Source organism: Zonotrichia albicollis, chromosome 1, assembly GCF_047830755.1.
Source record: "Zonotrichia albicollis isolate bZonAlb1 chromosome 1, bZonAlb1.hap1, whole genome shotgun sequence".
Classification (NCBI taxonomy): Eukaryota; Metazoa; Chordata; class Aves; order Passeriformes; family Passerellidae; genus Zonotrichia; species Zonotrichia albicollis.
Genome location: NC_133819.1, coordinates 45,474,736 through 45,500,695, shown reverse-complemented (window position 1 = coordinate 45,500,695; position 25,960 = coordinate 45,474,736). Strand labels below are relative to the sequence as shown.

The 25,960-nt window shown below is 36.1% G+C and overlaps 1 protein-coding gene across 4 annotated transcripts in view; it reads right to left on the bottom strand.

Annotated features, from left to right (window-relative positions):
- ULK4 (unc-51 like kinase 4) overlaps positions 1-25,960 on the bottom strand; it is a 224,273-nt gene that overhangs the window by 93,612 nt on the left and 104,701 nt on the right. For 3 of the 4 annotated variants that reach the window (XM_005485838.4, XM_026792680.2, XM_074540021.1), the window contains exon 31: positions 23,919-23,967. The exons of the other annotated variant lie outside the window; for it this stretch is intronic. In XM_005485838.4, the coding sequence (XP_005485895.2) occupies positions 23,919-23,967 (49 nt within the window). The remainder of the gene's footprint in view (positions 1-23,918; positions 23,968-25,960) is intronic. 4 annotated transcript variants of the gene reach the window in all.

Genomic DNA, 25,960 nt, shown 5'->3' with positions numbered 1-25,960 from the left:
ACTCAGACTCGCTTAAAATCCAGCAGTGTTGGTGAAAAAGATGCTGAATGAGAAGCCACAGGCTGACAAAGAAGTACAGGGAAATAGAACCTGTCTAAATGAGGAAAGGATGCTTTTCTCTACTGCAATTTAGTTGGATTGAGAGATATATTAAAGCCGCCAAAAGGGACAGGAAAAACACATTTACATGTTAAATATTTTTGACTATATGCCTTGCTTTATGTGCTCTACCCTCAAAATACTATTTAGTTTGAAGAACATTGTTTTTTCCCACACACTCACACTTACTCAATCCGTAATTACAACAGAGAAAGCTGATAACAAGTTTATCAAGTTACATTAAACTTGAAAACAATGAAGGGCTGTTAAATGAAAAGGAAACGTTCCCTGAATCTTCTGTTGCTAGAATCATGGTATAGTCTGATTATATTTGGCACCTTCAAAATACATCGTTGCTTAATTTCTATTATTACTTATATTAGGGATTATTTAAGTAGCTGATTGTAATCTGAAAGACATTAGGAAATTATATTTTTTTTTTTAAGTCACTGTGTACATTTCATTTGTAGACACCTGTTCATAGAGATTTTGTATGTTCCCAAGAGACATGTATTTAGAAAACAAGCATACTCAACAACGAGGCTCTACCAGCTATCAATCTACTCAGCTCAAAGTACACATCCTAGTGTGCATGAGTGTCCTAGGAAACTCATCTTCCAGCCTTTCCCCACTCAAGGTACTCCTAGAGTAGCTACACCTGTTAGTTGATACCAAGGCATCAAACCACATGGCAGTAAACAGGGGGGCACTAACAATATTCCTCAGTGAACAGACTGGAAGAAATGCTGGAAAGTAACACAGCCAGCATTATTATCCCATGAGAGAGAGGGCATTTCTTTCATATTTCTGTCCTGGGCTTAGGCAGACAAGCAATTATGCTATACACCAACTATATTCCTACTAGGACACTACACAGTCAAGGCAAGAGAAGCCATGAATAGATTGCTGCAAATGAAAACTCTACATTGCAAAACACTGTGTTTATTAGGTGTAAAAAATTATTAAATAAGCCTATTAATGACGACAGTGGTTTTTTGTGGTGCTATATTCAATAAATATTATCTCTTAAACAATAAGTTTGTTTGCTTAGTAGTGAAATTAATGTGTACTCTAAAGAAATATTATAGGGAGATTTTACTTGGCATGATTTTTCTGTGATTAATATCCATGGTCAGGATGAGACAATTCATGATTGATTCAACACTTAAATTTCCACAATTTTAAAATCACTAGTCTTGTCCCTTCCTTCTGACACTGAAGAAGATTACAGAATTGAGTATCTCCTCCATTTTAGCATTTTTGTTTCCAGATGACTAAACACTGAAAAAAAAAGTATAGTAGACTAATGTATGTGTTGGGTTTGTTGGTTTGGGGGTTTTTTAATCAGTTAATTAAGGACCATGGGCACGAATAAATCTTTACCATAATCACATTATTAAATACTTGAAAACCCAGAAAACAAAAAACATTTTTAGTATGTTACACTATCTTTGTGAACTAGAGGAATGGAGTTTATGAGCAAACTATCTCTATAAAGTTTCTTCTTCCATAAATTAGTGGTATATAATCTTTATTCTCAATTCTATCTCCAGTTAATGTTCCTGATAAACAGTATGTGTATTACACAAACACACTTTCATATCCATGCATCACAGTGTTATCTTGGCATTTATTCAAGAACTTGAAGATGAATGTATTTTCTTCTTATGCCAGGCTATGGATATGAATTCCAAGAATAAAAGGAGCTGAAGTGGATCCAGTGGTCTGAACAGAACTGAACTGTGATAGTTGAGCAAGGTTAGAATTCAGAGTAGTCCTAAATCTGTGTGTGCCCCCGAGTGATTAAAACTCTCCTGAATGTAAGTGGATTTGATACACAAATAAAAGCTAAATAAGACTTGAAGCATTTGCTATATCTCTTAATGTCAGGTTACAAACGTAAGTATTTTTACAGTCCAGGCCTAAAAAAGGCAGTGCTTATACAGCCATCAAAAGTTTCATCACTTTCAGAGGAAATAGGAAATGAGTCTGGTATTAAGAGTCATGTTTGTACATTTGGAAAGAGCAGTTTGTGTTCACAGCCAGAGAACTTCTCAACTGGAAAAAACAATGATAATAAAAAAAGATAGCAAAAGGAAGTACAGTTTCTTTTTCTATGTAAATACTAGAAACACTCTTTCAGACACAACAGGAAGGAAATTTACTGTTATCCAAAAATCTCCCGCAGACATACAAACCACTGATAGCTTAACTTGGTGTCCAACAAACAAGCCACCAACCCCATTCCCTAATTAAATTCTGTGCATGATTAACATAATTTTGCTTTATTACTGTTCACCAGAAGGAACAGGATGTAGTCAAGATGAAAAATTAAAAAGAACAAGTAAATTAATCTAGAGACTAGAGAGAATTTCAAGGTTAAATGACAATACTTTCTCCTTGCTTAAATTTTTCCAAGATATTGCTGCAGTTTCCAGACTCTACAGAGTTTGCTTTTATATTAGCTATGCCTGCGGCACCACAACCAAAGACAGCATATGTATCTTGGTTATGTTGGTCTGGGACAGAAATAGCATTTTTTCATTACATTGTGATTTTTATTTTTTTATTTGTTTTCTTCTTGCTTTGCATTTAATTCTTATTTTATCTCTACCTGTGACCTTAGAAAAAGTGAACACAAAGTTCACTTTAATAGGTCATATTTCAAGTACATACATTTCAGAAATTTACTTTTGAAGTGACAGCCCCATTTTATCTCTATAAAATACTAACAGCATAATGCAATGTCAGTCACAGGAATTAATATCTTAATATCTTCCAGCCACTGGAATTCACTGATATTGAAAGACAGCTGCTCCCTTAGCCAGCAACAGACTGATGATGCTAGGCCACAGAACAGCATCTGAAAGAGAACTGATGGAGAAAGAAATGACAGCTAAAAAGAATAGCAAAAATAGTAATTATTATTACTCAAAATACACTTGCAATATGAGCTTTATAATTAATTTTTATGTCCTAACAGATTATTATTATTGTGAATTTAAGATGGGATTTAAGTAAAAGAGAATAGATATAGATTGCATATAAGGAAGAAATTATTTGCAGCAAGGGTGCTGAGACACTGGCACAGGCTTCCTAGAAAAGTTATAGATGCCTCATCCCTCTAACTGTTCCAGGCCTGGCTGGACAGGGCTTTGAGCAAACTGGTCCAGTGAATGACATCCCTGTCCAGGGCATCCCTTCCTAGGAACCAGATGATAGTTAAAGATTCCTTCCAACCCAAACTATTCTATGGTTCTTTGATTTAGTTCTTACCACTCAGAATATTAAATTAAGACAAAAAATAGTAATAGCTTCACTGAGAAAATAAACAAGAATATAGCAAAATTAATTTAGGACTAGCCTGAGTCTTGCTCCCATAGTGGCAGTCTCAATAGCACCAGACAGTAGACAGCTTGAAAAATTTACAGCCACTCAGCACTACAGGGTCACCTAATACCCCACTGATACTCCATGAAGCACTCTGTGCACTTGCCTGGCACAAACCAAGCACTACTTCTGAAAACTCTTACTCTCATCTGTTCCAAAGTCAATTCTTATATTGCAAAGAAGAGCAATGACACAACTTACAATTAAAAAGCTTAACTCACATCTAGAAGAACATAAGGAAAGGAAACCAATTCTGCTTCTCATAAGCATTTGCAAAACAGTATCAGATGCTATGACTTGAAAAAAGTATACCTCTTGCTGCTAAATATGATATCATATTTAATTTATTCCATTTTCATCAGAGATTAACAGATGGTTCAAAGACAGAATCAGAAATGGCTAAGTTCAGCAAAATAGGAGGCTCTCCTAAGCAAGCTCTACATCTTTCTCAAAGACAGAGGAAGTTACACTGCATTCTGTTATTACAATTATTAAGAATATATTGAACAGCATTTTTCTTTTTGCACATCTTTCCAGGGTAATCTTCAAATAATTTATAATAGTTCTCTTCACGGCCTCACCCCATCTTTCCCTAAGTCATTTCTATTTAAATAACCACATACTGATTCAAGAAATCAACTTTAGGAATACAGGTTTGAAAATTGCTATAGTTCGTTAAAATAGATTCCACTTAATGACAGAGATATATTTCAGTCATCAATATGTAGGGCATAGGTTCAATTCAAAACTTCCTGATTTTCCTCACTGTTAAGGCAATTATTGCCAGGAAACACAGGAGATTCCAGTGCCTTCAGAGCGTAACAAAGTGCCTTCAACCCTCTAAAGAGTGAAGGTTTTTTGTCCTTCATATACCTTCATTTCAGTGGTAAACAGGCACTAAATGATTATGAGGGAACTTATATCTATTGCTTTATAAGGATATCATATATACATATTAAATATATACATATTTAATATCCATTAAATATGTATATACAGACACATGAACATACACATTTGTTTTCTTATAAAGTATTTCAACTATGACACACAAAATTCAAATTAAACTATTCTAGCAATGCTGAAAAATCAATGACTTGAGATTCTGTGCTGTTTCAGAATGGAGCTAGACTTTCAATTTCCTTAAATATTTAAGACTTCAAACAAACATTCCCAGTGTGCACTGACACACTCACTAGGTTATCACACCACCTGTATCCCACAGTAGTTTGCTATCTTACAAGAAATGTAGAGGACTTCAGTTCTTTCATTTCCACTCATTTTTACTGAAAGTCCAGATCATCAGTAGGCTCTGTGACAAGGAAAAGTTAATATATACAAACTGAAGCAACTTCAGTGGGAGATGGTGAAAGATGTTGATAAAACATCTTGCTTAGTAGTCAAAATATTTATTTTAAGCTTCAGAAACCCAGAGTCGCCCATTTCCTCTAGGATGATTTTGAACTTGAATCTGCACATGGGCCCTTCCCCTAAAGTATTCCTGATTGGCATGCCACTGGCTACCCTGAAATCTGCCTTCCTCCTCTACCTCCCATTCAACTGTGGGCAGAAAATTCATCCTGAACAAAAGAAGCCTTTCTCAGTGAAACATGCATCCAACGTGGAATAACATAATGAAATCCTGAAATAACCCCTATATTTCCTCCCCCAAACAACAGACTGGAATCCTGAAAAGAAATGGGCCATGATCACAGAATCACAGAACATTCAGAGGTAAAAAAGACCCACAAGGATCTTTGGGTTCAACTCTGAAGCAAATGGCCCATATAGGGTTCAGCCCCACAGCCTTGGTGCTCTTACCCACTGAGCTGATCAGTGGTTAGGTTCTGCTGCCCTACCCAAGTCGTCTACCAGCAAAGAACAGATTTATTCTCATATGAATTGATAGCCTGAAAAGGAGCTGGATTTTTTTAGATCAAAGTAGCATTTTGATGCTATGGGAGAGTCATAAAATATCATTGAGAACTAAATTTAATAACACTAGAGGCTAGACAGAAATTTAGCCCATATGTGGTGGCACACAATGTGGCATTGCACTGTAAAAAGAAAGAATAAAGAAAAATAATAAAAAAACCCAAAACCCAACTAAAAACTGCCCCAAAAAACAAAAAAAAGCCCACAAAACCCCAAAGAATTGTACCACTGGATTAAGACAGCATAGAAACATATTTTATATGAAGAAATTAAAATATGAACTTTGTTAGAACACAGAATCTTAGTAATAACTAAATTAACATTTTTAATTACTCATAAAAGGCCACCTCACAATTATTAGGTAGCTATATTAGTCTTTTACTTCATTCCATTCAATCTATACTCCCTGAACAGTTATTCATACTGAAAAATGTGTACAATAGATGTGAGGGAACAAAAGGATCAAAGAGGAAAACAGCTAAAATATATCTGAAAAGCTGGTAACAGAAATTTTACAAAAGCCAGGGAGAGGAGACTAGAGTATCATTAGCCATTTTCATATCCTAATGGAACATGCAAGTTTCAGTCTGTTACTAAGAGTGGGTCCATGGCAAAGAGCCCAAATGAGGTCTGAAAAAGCATAATGTACCTTTAATGATTGAAATAGCAAGAAAATTAAATCTAATCATGTTTCATTAAGCATACTTTAGCTCCCATTTTTACTAAATTATTCTATTATGATTTCCCAACTGTCTGTTGAAATAACCTTTTACAGCAATCTAATTCACCATCATAAACAAGTCTCATTTCTCACAATGAAGCCCCCTGGGATTAGTGAGAGGAGATGGAAAATCTAAACCTTGCCAATCCTGCAGCCACTAAGGTAACCACTCAGGGAGACAAAGATTTTTGTTTTCCTATTTGTGGCTGAGATCATTAAGATATAATTAGAAATGTATCCATGAGCATCAGAGCGTCTGTTATGGAGCTACCATTCACCCAACAAGCATCCTCTATACTAGTCTTTAAAAAGCACAGGGGCAGGCATAATCCCCACTTCACTCTCTGGAGAGTTCTGCATTAAATGGACTGCATTAGATATCCCTCTCACTCCCTGCTTTTTAATGGAACCTTATACATGCATGCAGTATTTTCTCAGACTCCATTGTTACCATCAGAACTGCTGGTCTGTTTGCTTTCAGCAATATGCTCCTGCAGAGCCATCCAGATGTGAGCCCTAAAGATAACTACGTGCAGGGAATTTAAATCCTGCTCCAGAACTTGACACAGGGCAAGCAAATGTAGAACTTGAGAATATACAGTCAGAAATGGATTGTTTACAGAATAATCCCTGGCTCTCTGCAGCAGTGAAAGGAGCTATCAGCCCTCATACACATCCTTTCTGCTTTAGTCAAACGAATGAAATATGCACCAAGGAGAAATATTGCACTTCACTCCAATAAGTAACTGAAAGAAATCTGTTTTTCCTTTGTAAAGGCCTTAATTATTACTAAACTTCATATCAAATAACATGACAGCAACAGAAAATTAAAAGCAATGTCACCCACCAAACAGTGCTTAAGTATCTGCCACAGGGATCAATTTGGGGCCCCCAGCTAAACTGCAGAATGTAAACTGTCAGTCACCATATTTAGCATCATAATGTCTGAACAGGTTATTATCTTATTTGGTAGTCAGGATTTTGAAAGGAACCCAGTATATAAAAGAGAAAGAAAAGGAGTTGTAGGGCACAACTTTGCTTCCTGTACCCATAGGAACAGTAAGAAATACTTGATCAAAACATCCAATGGGCAGAAACTGAACCCTGTAATATAAACAGGGGATTCAAAAGAAATCTGAAAGAAAAAAATTACCAAAATTTCAGCTGAGTCTTTGAAATGATGCTCTATTATAATTGCAATTAGAAAGTTACAGTGGGTAAACTAAGATTGCCTCATGGTAGGCTTAATCTTTTTGCATACACATGGCTAATGAATCTACCTTAGCAAAGTAATGATTTTTAAGCTTGCCTATAAAACTGTTTACAAAACAAAATATATTTCAAACCTAAACATTTACTACAATGAGTAAATGGCTACAGGTAAAAACAAAGTAAAAAGTAGAATATTAAGATTTAAATTGTTTTGCTTTGTGGAAGACTGACATTCTAAAATCTAATTATCACCATGCAATACAAACTCTTCAGGAAAACATTACCACAAGGAATGCATAAAGAATACATGACTGAGGCCAAACCAGACAAATTTCTAGATAGATGATCAGAGTTCAGATGCATAATGCGGAAACCTCTGCCAGCCAAAAACCATTCACAGACATTCAATATTCTTTTACAAACTCTATTGTGAAGCACACAATAGCTCAGTACCTTACTCATCAGAATGCAGCTGGTCAATAAAGGTACAGTCAGCAACTGCCACATTCCTATGCCAATATTTATTTAGATGAGATTAAGAGATGTACCTCAGCTGTTTGACAGAACTGTGATAATGCCACAGTAAAATTCTGGTCACAAGATCAATAAATCTTACTCTGAAAAACATGCATTCCAGATTTACTTCAATATATATTTTTCCTTAAATGCCTTCTCTTTGCCTTGACATTTACATTAGCAGGAACAATTTATTAGCAATTTGCTCTTAATCAGCCTGACAAACATGAAGTGTGGAAGAAGTGAGATTTTGCATTAATATTGCTTCTACAGCAAAAATAAATTAATTTTTAAATGTAGACATTAATCTCCTTGGGTGACCATTGATGGTAATTCCTTTTTGCATCACCCATTTAAAATTTTTCATAAAATTCAAAGAAACTATGGTAAGGTCATTATTTCTCCCTATAACTTGCTAGTTAAAGGTCATAGAGGACACACTTTGGCACTAGACTTGTGAAGTCTCACATTAAGAATAATCTTTTTGCAGCATCTGCCTTTCACACGTTTGCATCATGCTCCTCCAGCCCATCCTCTTCCATAGGTCTCCACGTGCCCTTCAGCTCCAGCCGTGATCCAGGGGCGCAGTGGGAGTGAGGGAATGCTGCAGGGCTGCACTCCAGCCAGCAATTACAGACAAAGCAGCCCTGCCAGCTTCCCCAGGCTGTTCTCCTGCTCCCTCTTCTGCTGCTCACAATCAACTGCCACAGAACTCTTGGGACTAGGCACATTTCTTCTTTTTTACATCCCACAATACAGTATGAAGAACACTTACAATGGTCACAAAGACTTTGAGATTGTTAACAGAAATAATTTGAGATTGTCACACACACATGTATATATATGGACATTTTATTTATCACACCCATGCATACATATTATATATATATGAATATTACAAAATTACAATCTGACTTTGGGAAAAGAACTAAATAAACAAAATGAAATGTGTCCAAGGTGTGGGCACTGTAAGACTGTGAGAATAGTAAAAAAGCTTAAAGAATGGGAGGTGAGATTTATCAGTTACTGATAAAAGTAGAGTAGGATGAACAACGAAAGATAAAGAACTTAATTTGTTTAATCTTATTCACAGCAGAACCAGTCATCAATCTAGAAGATTAACTGCTTTAGTTGCATTTCTTAAATTAAAATGTAGGAGAAAGGCAGCAAATGCTACAACTTTCGGAGGAAAGGGGTGTGACAGAAGTAAGATGGATTCTGAAGATGATGCCGCCAGTTAAATCTCTAATTAAAAAAAGAGCACAATTATCTCTTTACCCATCCCAAACCACCTCCCAAATATTTTTCCCTAAGTGGGAAAATTGTCTAATTATAATGACTGAATGATGTTTTGATGTAATAAAAATTCTGTAAAAATGTGCTACATTAAACATTGACAACTCTGAAACTTGTTCATAAACAATGGCTAAGTATTAATTCTTAAAGAAAATCCAAACTCCTTTGTGAATTCCACAAATTAGTATTAATTTTTAACTCCACAGCCAGCCAAATAAACAGCACAGACTGAAAATTAACCTCATAACTCAAAGCTGTGTATTTTTAACTAGCTAATTTCTCTAAGAAACAACTTGCTTCAGAAAACAAGTCAATCTTTTTAAGTCATAAAAAATTAAACTGGTTTCTCAAATAAAAAAAAGGGAGTTTAAAGACACATTTCTGCAGCTAGTAACTAAAATAGTGCAATACAGAAAGGTTCCCATGCATTAATTTTTAGCATATAAAGCAGAATCTGACTCAGTTCAAATAGAAGGTCTACCTACCCTAACAACATATCTAAAACACTCAAAAACAGAAGAAGCCCTACATGACAGGTATACTGAACACTTTCCTTAGCCTCCAGGAACTGACAGCCCAAGGACTTCGAACCAGATGCAGTTTATACATGTAACAACTCTCAATGGATTTTTTGGTCCATTAATTTGTCCAGTCTATTTTTTAATTCAAGTAAACTGAGGATGCCATGGAGCAGAGCTGAAAGCTGACCATAACGCTACAGGAAAAAGAAACTGACCTTTAGTCAATTTTTCAGATCCCAACTTCAAGTTTTCTTTAGTTCTTATAATACAGATCTTGTGTGAGTGGAGACAGTGAGCAGCAATACTGTTCCCTATTCACCTGACTCTGGCACAAATATATCAACTATCCTTCAGATGAAAGCATACAGAAGGATAATTGCAAAGGGGGGCATATGTGGCCCGAAGTTTAGAGTCCGATTAGCTGAGGGCGAAAGGCCGACGCCCCTCTGCAATTCCTGGCCAGCACCCTTCGGCGTCTGATGGCCTCGGGCTGTGCTGGCTGCGGACTGGCTCACACCGCTGGTATTGGAGAGGAACGGAGCTGACCATTTCCCGGGGGATAAACATCGGTTTATTGAAGGTGTTGCAGGATCCAAACACGGGGAAACCAACCGGGAAAAAGTTATTTCATAGGGGGTGAAACAAGATTATAAAGGAGGGGGGTGGGTACAGGCGGAAACAATCAGGAAAGGTGAGGGGATGAACTTCACAGAACTGACACTCCATGGAGACCAATAATCAAAAGGTAAAGGAGGTGTCCTGGGACCCCAGCCAACCACCATCTCCAGAGAGGAGAAGGTTCTCGAAACCTGGGAGGAGAAAGGGGGTGATTGACTGGACCTAGGGAGGAAACAACTTTCACTTATAAGGGAAACCAGGGGAGGAGCAATTACACATCGGCAACTATGAATAGCAGTTACTATAGCAACTTAGCTGACAGGCTAGCAGTGGCGGGAAAAACTGGGGGAACGAAACCATTTTACACATAATAGGGGAGAACAATACATAAATTGGGGGAATAACACAAGAAACTTAACAACACACTACAACAGATAATCTCTTTCACAGTAGCCATTCCAGACCTTTAACCATCTCTGTTTTTTTTTTTTCTTTAAACTATTTGCAGTTCTAGTGTAAACATTTTGAGATGGGGAACCCAAAATCCACACATGGAATAGCACACACGATGTTTCTCTGCCTACCGTTGCAATACTTCATCTTAGATTTAGTGTGTTTTCCAGACCCAGGACAAAGGATTAAACAGATGTTTTTATTAGACTGTGTTTTCATCTAACTACAATATCTCATTCCTGAGTGATAATGGCAACACATCTTGCATGACTGCAAGATAGAGCTTATAGAGCTGTGACCCTAGACAGCAGTCTCACATCATGCAATACTTCAGAACACATACAGGTTTCATATCTGCTTTGAAAAGGGGTGCAAATGAAACTGAAAGTAAACAGTATTAGGTGCCAAAAAAAACTTGAGAGGATTTTAATTACATAAAAATCACAAGATCCTGGAGGTTATTCACAAAACTTCTATCAAAAAAGGCACAAATCAAGTGTGATAAAACAATATGTCAATGCTGAACAGGTTTATGACTACAAAAAAACGCTAACCAAAACCAACCAAACCAGATACTGTTTAAGAGGGAGAAAACTCTGCTTTAGAATCTCTGCATTGTGAACTTCGTAAGTTCTTAAAAGACTGTGTTAGCTGAAAAAATGAGAGGGAGAGAACATGAGCACTAATTGTGTTTCTATCCAAGCCTTAGGGCTGTCTGTAGTGATGGTCAGTCCAGAACTCTCACTCATGGTGCTCTTGGTGAAATCCATCACTACGGAACATAAGCTCAATACCCTTCTGCCTTTAGTTCCTAAGACTGACAGATCTGTCATCTAAAATGAAATTCCTGATAAAATGTTCAGTGAGCATGGAAAAAGGTTATAAACTCTTCCCTCAGGCTGGACTGGGAGAACAATAACAGAATCATTCCTGATAGAAGGGGCCAGACAGAACAAAGTAGTATAAAATGAATGACTGAAGAATTTTTATTAAAGTTTTCTATCAATATAAAGTGACAAATAATTTTTTCTTTTATTTCCCTATCAGTGCAAAAAGTTATGTATTTTCCATACTTTTAGAAGTCTGGGAGATTTTTCACATATCATTCTTCACGTAAATACTATAAAAGTCTTCTTACTACATAATTCAAATATTCTACAAATTTTAACTGTCCTAAAGCTCATAGAGTTAAAAAAAAAAGTCTTAGTTAACATTTAAGTAAACTTGTTTTCCAATAAATAAAATCTAATATCATCAGCTTTAGCTGTCATGTGGAAAGCTGAAGTTAGCATGTTCCCTTAAAGGTCAGAACTGCACTGTTTGTAAGTAAAAATATAATCACTAGGAAAAGTTCTCTACAGTAATTTTTAAACTAGTCAATCCCAAAATTGAAAAAAACCCTGTTTAAAACACTGTTAAAACACCACAAAACTCATACTTCAGGTAACCTTGCATAAATGTCCAAGTGTATTGAGAGATAAAACAAGTTGGCAGAAACACTCAGTGACTTTATACACCCATTCATTTAACCCTGACCTACAGTCTGCCTTGGATTTGGTTCATAAAACACCACCCTCATGCAGTATGGCTCAGATAAAGAAGAAATGGGAGGGGAGCCAAACTAGCTGAATAAGCATTGCCATTTCAGTCCATCCTCTTTGCTTACTTAAAGGTCAAACCATGCAAGTTATTGGGAAGCAGGAAAGATGAAGAGCTCAGAAACCCAAAATCACCTGAAAGACTACTGACCCAGATCCTGGTCTAGAGGAGTTAATGTCTAAGTTCAATAAGGCTCAGTATATGGCAGCTACAATGCTAGGACATAACCTGTGGGGTAATTTTTTTTCCAGTTGGTTGATTTTTAGGAAAGTGTACAGGACTGGGACAATCAAATCACAGAAAAAACATATGTCTGAAGGTGCCTCTGGAGCTCTCCAGTCTAGCTGGCTGCTTGGCTCAGTCTGCACAGAGTCTCCAAGGATGGAGATATTACAACTTCTCTCACCTCTCATTCCAGTCTTTGACCACCCACCCCACAGAAAAAAGTTTCTTTCTATATCAAGTTGGAATTTCCAATCTTCTAGCTTGTATTCATCCTGTCATCCCTCCACTGTGCACTGCTGAGTCAAGTCTGGCTGCATCTTCTCTGCACTGTCCCACAAGGCAGCTACAGGCAGGAAAAAGATCCCCCCAAGATTTCTTTGAAAAGGTTGTATGAAGCTTGTTCTCTCATCCTCTGTGTCCCATGTGCTCCAGACCCCCTGATCATCAGGATGTGTTGTAATCTTCACTGCAGTGTTGTTCTTGCCTCTCTGCTGGGGGCTCTTCTCCGTTCTCTGTAGTGCAGTTCTTCTTAGCTCCTCAGGGGCTCCTCCTGGACTCTCGACCCACCCCTTTTTATTCCAGCTACCTTCACAAGCTACAGCTGCTGCCCAACTAAGAACTTTGCAGCTGTAGCTCGTTTGGAATAGCTAGGATCCACTTATCTAATCCATAGGACTCTCACTACATTTCAGTTGTTGTATTCTTATTGCTGTTATAACAATACATATATTCAGGCCCCCACAAGGGTGGGCTTGCTCCAAGATGTCAAAGGTTCAGGGTAAGCACTGTTACATCTTTTACAATATGAACAGTATTTGGACACACTATTTGAAAACCAGATATTACAAACAATTTTAGCCTTCCAAGAAAAACTAACTTTTAAGAGTTGTTCAAACAACCACCATTACCACATTTGTAATTGGTTTAAGGGAAGTGCCAACTACCAGCATCCAGCAAGGTTCAAAGGACAACAGGCAATCCCCTCAATACAGGACAAAGCTCGTGGATTTTGAGCAACAGCCAAGGGCCAGCACATAGTAACAAGCAGAAGTTCTACCCTTTGTAGGCGCAGAGACCTGTAAAACAACTGTTGTGTTGGATCTTAAATCATCCCTGAAGGGATCATTCTGTATTTCATACCATAACTCTGGATGAATATTAGAGTTATAGTTACTCATTAATTGCTTTGAACAGAGCTTAAACTGCATCATCACCATACATCCCTGCAGCACCTTGTTTGTCCCAATCAAGAAAAGATGCAAAAAGACCAGAGATCCCAGCTGAGTCTAGGTCACTTTAGAGCAACACTGTGGAATGTTCTTGGGATGGTCAGAGCAATGATGTGATAAATATATGGGTCTGCCATGCAAGGAACAACAGAGATCATGACTTTGTAACAGGTTTTTCTTTGAAATTGTGAATATATTTTCTTTCAAAAGACAGCATGTAAGATATTATACCATAATACACAACTATCTACTCTGGACTACTGCAGAAACATTTATGAAAAAAACCCACCTTCACAAAACCAGTATGTTTGGCTGCTTATTGAAGACCAGTAATATATAACATGAAGACCGGGATCAAAGAAATGGAAAACAGCCACAGCAGCACAAAACTCAGATGTGTTCTACTATCAGCAGTAATCATGGTCACTATTTTTGCAAAGTACAGATACCTATGCACTTCACTACCTGTTTGTGATTTTCTTACCCACTATGTTAAAGCTAGCTTTAAAATCTTGCTACAGTCTTTCAGATTCCTATTTAATATCTGTACAATTTTCAACTTTTAGGACAGGATAAATAAAGAACTACTAACAAATACATAAGACTATTGTTTATACAATAGTTCTCTTATGTCCCATGGCACTGCATATAAAATAGAAAAAATAGCTGGGCAGCATACACACTAAAATATTAGTGTCTAGCATTAGAAAGCAATTCTTTTAAGATGTAAATAGCTGAATTTTCTTCCTGTACAAGAACATAATGTTGTCACAAATGCTGTGTACTCAATTTTTCTCTGAAGTGGAGCTCCAGGTGATTTAGTAAAAAATCTTATTCCCTCCCCTAACAGGAGCACTGGTTCAAAGTAATTTTGCAGATAAGAATGATAGAAGGATATGCTTTATCAATACTTCTTTTTTTAATACCCATTTTATTATGCAGACTATCAATTTATACTATTAAAATTATTTAAAGGATGGCTCTGCTTCCTCTCATTTTCTCCATCAGCAATCTTACTAGGGATAGATTTACAGACACACAGCCATAAAATAAGCTGCCCATATTTACTTAGTGTTTCTCATAAAAAAACCTGAATACATTCTAAATTTAATGAATTCATCTTCCCTACATTCTTGTGATGTACATTTATAGTTTAGACATTACCATACTGTAAGAAAAAAATAATTTGAGAATTTTGTTTTAATAAGGTCCAGCTGGGACCTTAAACAAGCTTAGTTTCAGAATGATGAGAACCAATTGCTGAGTTTTCTCAGAGTAAAGGTGTTCATTGGAAACCCAAAGGATAGAAGCATAACAAGAATATGGTGAAAAAGAGGGGTTATACAATTTTCCCAGAGTTAAGAATAAATGTGGATCAGCAGCAGGAATAGGAAGCAGTTCTCTCAGTTCTCTCACTACTCTGTCAACAAGCCTATTTTTCATCCCAAAAATCATGTACTTCAAGTTTTCAGTTTTTTCATTAACCTGTTCTAAAATATTTGTAACAAATACACATTTAACTACTTCAAAAAGAAAGTTACATTAAAGACAGACAAAATTATTTAACTCAAGCAACTCTACAAGAAAGGCTGAAATTCAACTGAAATTCAGCTGAATTCAAGAAAACCAGTATCAAAACCCAACAACAATAATTATCGCAATGTGATGGATGGAAAGTAAATCCAGCTCTGTTTAAAGCTGGCAGCTGTTAGCTCAGAGTTAGGTGGAGATATCTTCATGAATTGCTGCCATAGACTGACTGCAGCACAGAAAACTCTTAAGCTCTGTGGTTGTAGCAAATGCTGAAAGTCTAGCATACATCATGATATTGAAATGATATTGAAAAAGCAAAATGTTTCTTCCATTGTTGGCAGGAAAATGCCTCTGCAAAAGAGAACTTTTGTTGACCTTATCACTGGGGAAAAAAGGGCCAGAGACCAGTGCTATGGAAAAGGACCTGGGGGGTCCTGGTTAATGGCAAGTTGAACATGAGTCAGCAGTGCCCTGGCAGCCAGAAGGACTCAGTGTGTCCTGGGGGGCATCACCAGCCAGGCAAGGGAAGGGATTGTCCTGCCCTGCTGTGCACTGGGGCAGGCTCAACTCAAGTGCTGGGGGCAGGTTAGGGCACTACATTGCAAGAGGACATCAAACTATTAGTGTGTGTCCAGAGAAGGGTGACTAAGTGCAGCAGCCCATGAACACTCTCCCTTTGGTCAATCCCCAAGCCCTCAGCCCGGGAAACATTACCTACCATAGAGTTAGACCTCCCAAAGGGAAAAACAGACTCTCCCAGTGACTTGATGTCACAACTTCCTCTGGTTTCTCCTTCCCCTGTCACTGGCTTAGCATCCCTGGAGGCCAGGCCCCTCTGTCCAGCCCTTAGCTCTGCTCCCTTCCCCTTTATAAACTGACTGCTCCACAGGGTTCACTCTCTTTCCCAGGGTTTGCCCTTCACCTACTGTGTTACTCTGCTGGAATAAAATCTTGCCAAAGAGCTTCTCTTGCCTCTATCTCTGAGCCAGCTGCAGTGATATGAGGTTTGACTGCATTACCTGAATGTTAACTCAGCTTGCTTTTCAACAGGAGAGGCTTATGGGGATAAGAGCTAGGTAGCAGCACCTACCACTTTAACACCCGCATTTTTAAGTAAGGTGGTGCAAGGTCTCAAGATAAGATCTACAAGGAGCAGATGAGGTCACCTAGCTTGTTCAGCTTGGAGGAGAAAAGGCTGAGGGGAGATGTCACCACAGTCTATGACTACCTCAAGTGAGGCAGCAGAGGCAAGATGCTGATCTCTCTCTAGTCACCATCAATAAGACAGGAGGAAATGGAATGGAGCTGCATCAGGGGAAGATTGGACATTAAGAAAAGATTATTCACAGGAAGGGTGGCTGGGCACTGGAAGAAGCTCCCAGGGAAGTCGTTGCAGCACAACACCTGACACAGTACAAGAGCATCCAAACAAAACTCTTAGTTATATGATGACTAAGGTAGTTGTGAATGTAGCAGGAGTTGGACACTATGTCTGCAGTTGGAAAGCACTAGTAAGGATCAATCTACAGTTCTGCTATTGCCCTATCTATATGCAAAACCACCACACATCACATGACAACATCTAGGGAAAGAAACCAAATGTCATGTATTCTTGTTATTAATCACAATCAGAAATTGTGTTTATACCAAGCATTTTGACTTCTAATAATCTTGTCATCTGTTAAGAACACAATAGTTACACATTAATAACTATTAAGAATTAATTCCATGTACAGTGTTAATAATTTGAGAGATCAGTTGATCATAACAGATTAACAACCCAATTCAGCACTAATCAAATATTAAGATTATAAACACTTCCTCAGAAACTCCTGACTTAAAGATCACTAAAACAAAAGAAAAAATCTGTTTCTGAAAATAAAACTTCCTATCAGCAGGATTCCTCTTCCTGCTAAAAAATTCTCAGGAGATGTCCACTTAGAAATGTTTATTTCCAGGAGTACAAATTCAGATGTGCAGGCTTAACCCTTTTAAGTATACACTATTTTCAAGTCAGCAATTTAAAAGATAAAAGTAGTCTCAGGAATCTCATCCTAAAACTGGAAGTGCTTAAGCAACTTAGAGTAATGAAAAAATCTTAACATTCCTATCAAAGGAGCCATATTTTATTCCTAGAAAATTGGAACTTAACATACTGTACTTTTACAGTCCCTTTTACAGTGTCCTCGTTGGTGTATAGAAGCACTCCTATTACTTTGATTTTACATTAAAAGAGAATAAATACCTTACTGAATGTTGACACAAGACTTCAATGCATTGGTAAGAAATTTGTCAGTTTGGAAATGATTTAAAACATTCTCACTGGTGAAGTGTTCTTCTTGTAGTAAATTTTACACTTGCAATACCTTTATCATCTTTAAATGATATATTTTAATTTTTTCTCAATATATTCCCAATAATATTCCCAATACATAAATTCTAAGATAGTTCAACACTATTTCACTAGTTTCTCCTAAACCCATCTTTGAATATTAAATGCCTTTCAAAAACTAGCAATTATTTTGCTTTATAAACTACCCATTAAAATAGGGTTTTGGCACTTTCACTTTCAGAAATCTTCATAGATTACACTCTTAATCTATCGCAGCAGTTTTAAATGCACTGCCAGAGTATGCAATTTGACTATTAAATGTGTGTACTTCAGAAAAGACAAAAATACAGATATACACTATGGATACATTTAAGATTTCTAACTAATATCCATCCTGTAGAAGCCATAAAAATCACTCCTAGAATCTAATTTCAGTTACCTTCTAAATGCAGGTTTTCCCTAACAATAGTGATGAACTGGTGAAATACACCAAAAAAAGCCATTGCATTGAACACCTTTGTAACTGCATGAAAAATACAGAGAGGAATAAGAATACCCCACACAAAGGCATTTAAATAAATAGTATTTCCTGTTCTTTAAAACACATGTAGACTAAGCATGCCCAGATACCTTTGTGTTGATTTTTCTACTAGAGAGCTGACTATAAACTAAGAATTGAGTATGCCTACAGTGAGATGTCCAGAGCAATTAATCAGCATCAATCTTCTCATGCAAGCACTGAGCTGACTTTAGGTCAAAGCTCATTTACAGCATAGAAGACCAAGGCCCATTCACACTAAATGCTAGAGCTTTTATTATTTGCCAAATTTACTACCCTAATTTTCTCCAGCAGATTAGTTCCACAGCATAAACTTATACTTTTGACAGAATATAAGAGAAAGAGTATCCTAATCTTTTGTTTCAAGTACTCATCCTGGATGGCTTATGAGTACTTGCAAGAGTTAGAAACATTCTTCCCATTCCTTCAGACAAACAACAAGATGTGCACCCCACTGGAGTAGGAGGTGCTTTCCTTAACAGACACAAGTAAACTAATGCTTCAAATGCTGCAATTACATCTGATCCATGTTCTTCTATACTTATCATCCATGTGGCTGCTAGACAGCAAAATACCTCTACCTCTTCCCTCACATGATACATGGCTGTAATCTCTCACCAGAAAATAGAAACCAAGCAAAAGAGGAATGATAAGGCTCTTATTTTTCCTCTCCAGCGTTCTTTTTCTCAATTTTTATAGTATTTTCCCAGGTAAGACTGGCCGTAAAACAAGTATTATTTTTAAAATGTTTTAATTGGATGGCTTTGTTACTTTAACTGAATCACAAGGAGTGGCATCTCTGACCATAATAATTTCCTGTGGCTTTTTTGTCCTATTAAAATTCAAAATGAAATATAGAATCCAACCATAGGTTCCACTTGGATGCTATACAACTTCTTTTTCACACTTGTTTTTTTACTTGAAGTACTTTGGTTAGAATTATTTTAAATTTAAAAAAGAAAAAGGCAATCTAACTCTACCAAAGGAATCTAGTTTTACATGGCTATGTGTCCTCTACTCAGACGAAATTTCCACAAAATTGTTAACTTCCTTGGAAAGAAGTTGCCATACAAGAAAGCTGCCATGGCTTGTTTCTTCTTTTAAAGTGCACATTTATCTATTTCTTATGTAACTACTACAATTTTTCTTTTAATTATGTTTAGCTCATATTTTCTCCCTTAGTGATAACATTAAACTCCATTTTCATCTGCAATTACCACAAAATAAGCAAAGCACACCTTCTAAAAGGACTAATGACTGCCACCATAACATGATTTTGAAGCATCTTTTGAGTGCCCAAGCATAGGTTGCCTGCAGTCTATCAAAAACATGATTAGTATATGATCCTCTAATTTAAGATGTCCAACACAGCAATCCAAGATACACAGTGACAGCATAAAACTTTCAAACCTATACACAACTAGGAAAAATAAAAATATATGAACAGGACTGCAAAGAGAAATCTATTTGGTATTTTCATACAAAGAGCTTTCCACTGTATTTGAAGGAAAATAATGTAAAATATGGAATATTGAAGTTAATTTTAATTATTTCACTAATGCAAACAGGAGAGGTCGACTTGGTTGTGTTAAGAATAGAGTAACAATATAAATAAAACAACTGTGTTTGAATGGCCTGTGCAACTTAGACATGAACACACTATCTACTAGCAAGAACTGATGGTTGTGATAATATGCTGGTGTGACTAAAAGCTACACCAGAAATTTTAATAGGATAAGCACAGAATTGACTACTGGGCTTTAAAAACAGAGTAGCACTGAGCTCCTAATCACAAGCATCATTAACTTTAGCTTTAAAACTTAGCAGCAGAAAAATACAATTTCACCAACTACACAATTTTTTTTTCTATGCAACAGCTTACATTCAGACAAACCTAAATGAAGATCAGGTAATATTTATGATGTTAGCCTTTTGAAAGTAACATAAAACAGAAATTAACATTTATGTCAACTTCATTGCTTGCTACTCAGCAAAATCTTGGTAGCAATCTAAAATACAAATAGCCATAATTTACAAAAATGGCACTTTTTGTAAGCACTTCCAAATCCTTTATCAACCTCATTCCAGCATTATAACATAATAATCAAAATCAATACTTCATAAATTATAAACTAATATTGAAGACAGATGGCATAGGTTTGACATGGCAAAATATATTAGAAATAAATACTGAGGATGTAGCAATAAAAGGCAGCAAGAAATTACAACATTAAATATATCCTACAGTAACTTTTCCTGCTACAACCCCTTCTTAATCAACAGCAGCATTTCATATTTATACCTTATATCAACCCAAGTTTTGGCATTATTTACATAACCATGGAATTTAGCTCACCATATTTCATCTTGCTACCAAGGGGAGTTTGCACCTTTTAATTTTTTCACATTATGATGTCAGCTTTCCTTCTGATTTTCCGTCCTTTACTGTCCTGAAAACACTTGTAAATTGTCAATAGGTCTCCATTTTTCCACAGATACATATCACTACATTTTCACTGACCACATTAGACATTATTGCAAGATTGATGTCTACTCATATTGCAGTCACACCTTCATATTGCTTTGTAGGACTACTTATAATCTACAGAACCTCTAGCACCAGGATCGGGGATCATGGCGCTATGAAATTAATTTGCATTGAGGTAAACCACAACATTCACCCTGAAGTTCTGTAAAGAATAACTGTATTCAGGTTTTTCACACACTCAAAATCACATCATTAATGTAGACTTCCTAAGTGCAACTGAGTGTTGAGAGATGAACGAGTGCAGAGGGTTTCCAGGGGAACTGGAAACTCTATTTAAAGCTTCTTACTAATTAACTCACTGACTAAACCCTAGTTCAGGTGAAGATAAATTATGGCTATTTTCTTGGAACAACTTTTTAGGTAGACAGTAACAGATTCTTTTTAACTAATCCAGTTCTTTTGCTTGGCAATTATAACATTTACAAAATTGTAGTCATAAGTGACATGAAAGGGTACTTTTCATATGCTTTGACTGAATTCAGAGATCTAAATGGTCCAGAGAGATGACAGAGGAAAAAAAATCCTTGCCAAATCTCTGTTACTGCTTAGACCACAACATTGGGTAGTGTGCAGTGTAAGAGGTAATATAACTTTACACTGACGAGCAGTGAAAAGCAGTCATATTAAAACTTATTTCTTTTGAACTGCTCAGTATCTGCAAGCCATCATGTCCTTGCTACTGTGCTAGCTAGATTAAAGCTAGTACATTCAATCCCACTTGGATTGCAGCACAGCCTAGAAACAAAGACTGCTAGTGGAACTGCTTTTCAATTTTAAGCCCACAGTACTTCCCTTCAGAGTCTAACAGAGTCAATGTACTGCCAGTTGTATTGTATAAAATAACATGAACTATATTTAATAATACATAGAAAACACACATTGGATATTAAGTCTTGGCATAGAAATTATTAAGTAGTAGTAATAAACCATAGACTAGATAGTAATAGCTCTACATTAAATTACTGTCAGAATAAAATGGAGTATTGACTCTGAAGCATAATTCAATAGTTTAGGGTCTGGTAAAGGACTAGGCATAATAACAGATCTCAATTATATGTGTTAATCCTTGAAATCCATAAAAGTATAAACCTAGACAAAGACTAGTTTATAGAGAATAATGGGAATCAAATTACATGCAATTCCCTTCACCCACATGACTGAAAATTATTTCAGAAACCTGTAATGAAGAAGTTTGTTAATTTGTCCTGTTCAATCTATTCTATTCAAAAGAAAAACAGCTAAATGATTAATCCTTCCAGTCTGATTTAGTCCTGGCTCCTGAGTTTTCCCAACTGCCTACCACTCCTTGCTGAATTCAGTTTTCTGTAGGGAAAGCAGAGGAAGGGCTTCCCACCTTCCTTTACTGTTTCTGGTGTTACATCCCTTGACCCAAACAAGACGACAGCTCTCAGCCAGTGCACTGTTAAAGCTCAAATGATGTATACGGCAATGGAAGCAATTAATTACAGGTGTCCTCTCTGAACAAAGCATGTTGAAAGGGGAATTTTCTTTTCTCCCTGAAAGCTACACAACTTTTTCCCAACTCCAACCATTGGCTCAAAGACAGCCATAGGGTTTCAAGAGAGCTGCGAAACCTTGAGAGACCACTAGTCATGTAGATGATTTAGAGCTAAACCTTTTTACTCCCTAAAAAACCATGGAACTATTTCTAGAACTCCTGAGGTCAAACCGTATGTGGGGAGGTAAGGAGGGAGCATTTATGACAGACTACAGCTTGTCCTACTTACATGGTATGACATTAAACACATTTTAAATTCCATGACTACAGATACATTATACAAAAACTTTCAATACCTGGGAATATTTTGAGTGATCATAACCATGTTCAAATACTCATAGCTATAAACTAGCATATATATATATAAATTTCAAGACTCTAGCACCTGAAGACATTTCAAACATTAACTAAATATTTAAGGATATTAATATGAAACACTTGACTTGCACACTTTACTGAGGTCTTCTTTTATTAATACCTAAAATTAGTACTCATCCTGTGTCAAAACTATCTATGAACTACAGTAAAATGCATGGCTTTATTCTCAATATTTATCACAAAAAGAGATTTGTAGACGTATGTACAAAAAATAACATAAAGCCTGTGTTCTGTATGTTGCTGGAAAAAATCTATCATCACTAACAAGGTTACTTTAATAAAAAATGGCTTATCTAGGTATGCAGTGTTAAAGAGATTCAAAATGATAGTAAAATAAATCACTGCAAAGGAAGAGTGAAGATTAAAATATTGAAACCTAAGAAAGGAATATCAAAGTTGATCCAGAATCCCATTTATGAACCTCATCTAACCTGAATAAGACTGAATTTCAAGAATGATACAAAAGCAAGTATGCAATCTGCCTGCACTACATACATTATGTCTATTTACTCATAATGCATATTTAGTATTCATCAGGAGTATGCTTACAAGACAGGACACTTACCTGACACAACTTCATGAACTTAGAAATGAAAAAAATTAACAAGAGACTGGAATTTAACAATGAGAAGGCTAATGGATAGCTTAGTACCCAGCTTCCAAACTAGCCTAAAGATATCTCTTCTTCATGAACATATTTGTTTTGCAACATTCCAGAGAAACAAACCGGACAGTTTTCATGACCATTTGAGTGGCAGATTCTATTTAGGGATGGAAGTTCCACATGTGACTATCCCAAAATCATATCCTTGATACTTTATATTGAAAGAAATTCTAAAAGCAAATAGTGGGATTTGAGACTACCACGCCAACAGTATCAAATTTTAATTCGACGTTATTTAATAAAATGAAACTTCCTCAGCATTTCTTGTACGCCCTTAGGAGATATATTGCTCTAATTAAGAATCAAGCTCATTAATTCTATTTTTAGAGGATTTTTTGATTCAAGAAAGAAAAAAGTAGTACTCTTGAAGAAACTTCTCATATAGGTGACAAGAACTTCCTAAGTGTCTGCTTACTCTAGATTATTTTGTTTTGTTAGACTGTTTCATTTGATTTTACAAACATATTATTTTATCAACATTGCTAATTAAAGTCACTAGTTAGATATGATTTGGGAGACAGGATCTATTAGATCTATTAGACTATATATGTATATTAAAAATTATTCTTACCAAGATGAGTTGAAAAAGAACTGGAAAAAGATGGTTTTCTTCCATGAGGCTGCAAAAACATATTTTAACATTTATTTAATAACAGAGGAAGTGAATTCTTATTTAACACACTAAACTCACAAGAGGAACAGAGCAGTAGAATAGCTGTTGCCAAGATCCATGACCCAGAACCTTAGCCTTTGACTAGCTCTCAACAAAAATGACCTCCATTTCAGATATTAAACAGAAACAGCAATGTTATACACTGCTTTGGAAATTACTTCTAGGTCTGCTTCACTGATGCAATTCAAGTGAGTAGAAGAGTAATTAATTTAGCATATTTTAATGGCAGTAATTAATAAAATGCTGCAAGTATACCACTGCACATACTATGAAACAGTGCACTATTAACTGTTTGAATTAATAGACTCAGCACAGATAATGAAATTATAAATATGCTGTGGTTTTTTTTTAAGAATGCCATGTTAACTAACTTCTTGGGTTTAACATACTTATATATGAGAGATTTGTCAAATACTTGACAATGCTGAGCAGTAGTGGCCCAAAAGGAATCACCTAGATTCTTCTGCATTTCAAAATCAGACAAAACCCAGCATATATATGCTTAAAGAAAGATTATTCCCAAAAATCAGAAATATTTTACATCAATGAAGTGTTTTCTACTGCTGGAGCACAAAATACTGTCTTAGTAAAGCATGTGTGTCTCACACACTACAATGACATATGAGTCACATGATTAACTGCATTATATTTTACTGCTTTTTCTGTATTATATTTTCTAATTGGAAGAATTATTGTCACCTTTTCTTACAAACTATACTAAATGCCTATTCACCAAACACCACAGAGAACACCCAATTGTGTGTCTCAAAATTTTCTTCTTGAGTCACCAAAATGTCATGGAAGTGCTTCATAAACAATTGGTAGGTTTGGCTTTGTGACACAGCAAAGATAAGACTGCATTAAGAAGCCCATGTGATAAATGTAGGACTCAAATACAGAGCGTGTCTGGGATCTCAGTGTGCAACACTCTACAAAGTTGTAACTGCCAGTAGCACATTAGTTAAAAACACCAAGTTATATTACATAGATCACCTGAATAAACAGCAGTTATTTTTGACTAAAACAAGTACTTCATTTTATGTTTGAAGCTTTACTGTGTAAAACTCTATACTGACTTCTGGTAAAACAATAATCAGTTTAATTCTGTTTGGTAAGTTATTTGTTAAAAAGAACTCATATACACCTAGAATCACCTAGTTCCATTTAAGAGTCTTTATTCAAGTACAATAAGATAAGAGGAGAAGGTGTTATTTTAATGGATAGTATAAGCCAAAATACTTGACTGTGAATTGAAGCAACTAAAAGCAATCTCACATTCTCCTCTATGAATTTAATGGAAAAAATCAGAGGGGGCTAGAACAGACATCCAAAGGTCATAAAAGAAATGCTTCATTTAGATTAATGTCACCTGTAAGAGCCCTGGTTGCTCATATTTGCTGGAATCCCGCCTTGTAAAGGAAATATAAGGAATGAAAGCCATGCTTAGAGAACAGTATCTATGAACAACTCAGAATTACTTCTAAGTAATGCAGATATATGCCTTATATATGAATAATGGTTTAATTTTTTGTACTGTTTTTTCTATTTCTCTGATCCTTGCCTTCACCTAAATGCAATAATGATTTTATGACATAGAATCCATATGAGTTAAGGGTGGGAATAAGATGATCAGCCGCATTGTACAGTGTTGGCATGTAGATATGGAGACAAGTAAAACACACCTCCTAAACTGTTCAAAACATAACAAAACAGTATCCTCTTATGCACCCACATGTAGACATTTAACAAAAATAAGTAATAGCCTTGTTCAAACAAATATGTTCATTTTTTCTTGCATACAGAAATGCTACGCTCAACAGAGGGAAAAGAGTTTAGGTAAGGAAAGAAACTCATTATTTCTAAGTTTAGAAGCTTAAATTTAAGGACATTTTCTCTTCTTATTAAATTGAAGGAAATTTTTTTCCATATGCAATGGAAAC